At 50.2% G+C, this 3,418-nt stretch overlaps 1 protein-coding gene across 1 annotated transcript in view; it reads left to right on the forward strand.

Moving 5' to 3' along the window:
* Positions 1-752: 752 nt before the first annotated feature.
* The window catches only part of LOC138976935 (uncharacterized), a 9,381-nt gene continuing 6,715 nt past the window's right edge, over positions 753-3,418 (forward strand). Inside the window, exon 1 of the mRNA XM_070349828.1 lies at positions 753-768. Within this exon, the coding sequence (XP_070205929.1) occupies positions 753-768 (16 nt within the window). The remainder of the gene's footprint in view (positions 769-3,418) is intronic.

The raw sequence follows: 3,418 nt of genomic DNA on the forward strand, positions 1-3,418 counted from the left end.
CAAGCCAAAGGGGAATCCGTCCAGACGGAGATCAGTTAAAAACAAAATCAGGTGGATTGACTGTGAACCATCACAAATCTCGATCAATAGCAAGCAGGCATCATTTGGAAACCTGCTTCCAACCACCTTCCACTCAGTCTCTGCTTTCCTCCTTGCCAAGTATTATGTAATATTAGCGTCCGGCGATCCGATGGTGTGTTCTGCTGAGGTCCGAAGATAAGCCCTGAAGGGGGTCGGAGCGGCTGTGAAAGCCTGCTAATGGTGACGTCACGCGGCTTACACTGACTCTTTCTTTCTTTCTTTATTTGGTGTTTAACGTCGTTTTCAACCACGAAGGTTATATATCGCGACGGGGAATGAGGGGAGATGGTATAGAGCCACTTGTCAATTGTTTCTTGTTCACAAAAGCACTAATCAACAATTTGCTCCAGGGGCTTGCAACGTAGTACAATGTATTACCTTACTGGAAGAATGCAAGTTTCCAGTACAAAGGACTTTACATTTCTTACATACTGCTTAACTAAAATCTTTACAAAAATTGACTATATTCTATACAAGAAACTTAACAAGGGTAAAAAGAAAAACAGAATCCGTTAGTCGCCAATTACGACATGCTGGGGAGCATCGGGTAAATTCTTCCCCCTAACCCGGGGCTGAAGACATCCATTCAACGGAATAAAGGATGACGCTATCTGCAGTGATCCTCTGCCCGATAAACAAAGCAATTAAGGACTCGAAGCAACCCTACCAACATGAACACCCCGAAACGTACGGTCACAGTTTTGCGTGCTCTTTTTGAGTCAGGAAAGGGGGGTTGTGTGTGTGTGTGTGTGTGTGTGTGTGTGTGTGTGTGATTGTATGTGTGTGTGTGTGTGTGTGCGTGTGTGTGTGTATGTGTGTGTGTGTGTGTGTGTGTGTGTGTGTGTGTGTGTGTGTGTGTGTGTGTGTGTGTGTGTGAAGTCTTCTTCTTCTTCTTGGCGTTCGCAGAGGTTACACAATCAGTCCAGCACTGGTGATAAATGTTGTCGTTTTCTGCAACTCCTGTCGACTGCCGTATAGTTTGGTCTGCAAGGGAGTTGGTGACGGCCACACTTCTTTTCGTTCCTCATCTAGTAAGGGACATCGCTGTAAGATGTGTTCCGCTGTTTGGTCCTCTTGACCGCAGGCACAGGTTGGTGATGGCGCCAGCTCGAACTTTCGGTTCATGTGAGCATTGAGCCTGTTGTGGCCAGTACGCAGCCTGATGAGGTTGACTTGCTGCTCTCTGGACATTGTGTGGTAGTCATCTCTGTTTGTCCTTGGCCTCATCAATGCCTTGATGATTGTCTTCTGCTCACTAAAGCTGACACTGTTTTCAGGTTGGTCTTCCACGGCTCCTTCTTTTGCCAGCTCATCTGCCCTTTCATTTCCTGGTATCCCACAGTGTGCTGGTATCCACTGGAGGACAACTCTTCTGGTTTGTCTGACCATCTGTAATGCTTTGGCCAGCTGTGGGAGTTTGTCGTTCTCTAGGGCCTGAAGGACTGAAAGGGCGTCCGAGAGGAAGACAACTTGGTAGCAAGGGTCTGCGGAGTCCTGAACGAAGGAGGCGGCCTGCATGAGAGCTTCTGCTTCTGCTTTATAGTTTGTGCAGTGTTTGCCAGTGGCAACGCTGGATGTAGCTGTATGTCCCCCAGGGAACTGGATGAGAATGCCTGCACCTCCATTGAGCACGGCGTTAGTTGCTGATCCATCGGTGTATACATGGATCCACGCCTCTTTTGGGTACTGTTCGTCGATCAGGGCTAAGGTGAGTGCCTGTCGAGCTGTGTCATTCTGATCTTCTCCTGAGGTAACATGTGGAACACTGGTGCAGATCTGGATGCCTGGTTTCTCTGTTGCCTTGGGGGTTTCCTCTTCTTCTTGAATCAGAGGTAGAGTGTTCTGTGGAAGGACTTCCCTGTACTGTCGAGAAAGTCTCTTGCTCTCGTGTACAAAACTGCTCCGTTTAAGCCGGTTCTTGGTGAGGTTGCTCAGTCTGTGCTTCATGGGGTGGTCGGGTAGGCACTTGAGCTTCTCGGCCTGTACCATAGTCTTGGCTTCTCTTCTCTGACAGAGGGGTTGGATGGTGGTAAGCTTCTCCATTTCCTTGATGGGCGTGGATTTCATTGCACCGGTGATGAGTCGGAGGGCCTGGTTTTGCACACGGTCAAGGGTCTGCAGGTTTGTCTTGGCTGAGGTTGACCACGCTGTGGAGCCGTACTCGAGGTGGGGTCTGATTGTTCCCTGGTATACTGTCTTCAGTATCTTCTCGTTCGCTCCCCAGGTGGTACCTGCCAGCTTCCTGAGTATGGCTAGCTTGCGCCGGGCCTTCGTCTCTGCCTGTGCAATGTGTGGTTTCCAGGTCTGCCGTCTATCAAAGGTGACACCAAGGTACGTTGCTTCTTCATCCTCTCTCAGAGGAGTTCCACCAAGCCTAATGGTTCCGGCTTTCTGCTTTGGCGACAGTGTGAATAGGGTGGTGGAGGATTTCTCCTTGTTGATGGAGACGCACCAATCTTCTGCCCATGCGTTCAGCCTATCTGCCGCTTGCTGCATTCTGTAGGTGGCAGTACTTGCGTGCTCCTCCTTGCACCAGATCACAAGGTCGTCTGCGTAGAGAGCAGCTTTGATCCCCTTGGGCATCTCAGACACCAGATCGTCGATGAAGAGAAGGAAGAGTGTGGGGGAGAGGACTCTGCCCTGAGGGACGCCATGACGAAGGAGGCATTTCTTGCTTTTGGTCTGGTCGACGTTAACTCTTGCCCTGCGGTTATAGAGGTAAGAGCGAATCCACTGGTACATGTTGCTGGACACGCCTTTCCTCAGCAGTTTTACAAGGAGTCCATCTTTCCAGACCTTGTCAAAGGCCTTCTGAAGATCTATCCAGGTGACAAAGACCAGCTTCTGTTCCTGAAAGGCATCTTCAACTTCTTGCGCCAGGTAAGTGACCTGATCTTCAGTGCTGCGGAACTGTCGGAATCCAGCTTGTTCAGGGGCGAGGAGGTTCCTGGATTCCAGGTACCACCTGAGGCGCTCGTTCACAATTCTCTCCAGGGTCTTCACAACACAGCTGGTGAGGTTGATTGGGCGATAGGTGGTGGCCTTCTTTGGATCCTTCCCTTTTTTTAAGACGGGGATCATGATCGCTTCTCGCCAGAGTTGTGGTAGCGATCCTTCTTGCCAGCAGCTGTTGAAGACCTCGAGTAGCTTGTTCTCTGCTGCACTACCAAGGTGGGTTAGCATCTCAATGGTGATGCCGTCTGGGCCAGGGGACTTCTTCGCCTTTGACTTTTTCAGAGCTGAAAACAGCTCGTGGAGTGTGAGTGGTTGACTCATGGCGTCCACTGTCGACTGTCTGGCAGGTCTCTCTCTGTTCTCTCTTCTTGCTTCTCTCTGT

Source organism: Littorina saxatilis, linkage group LG9 (genome assembly GCF_037325665.1).
Source record: "Littorina saxatilis isolate snail1 linkage group LG9, US_GU_Lsax_2.0, whole genome shotgun sequence".
NCBI lineage: Eukaryota > Metazoa > Mollusca > Gastropoda > Littorinimorpha > Littorinidae > Littorina > Littorina saxatilis.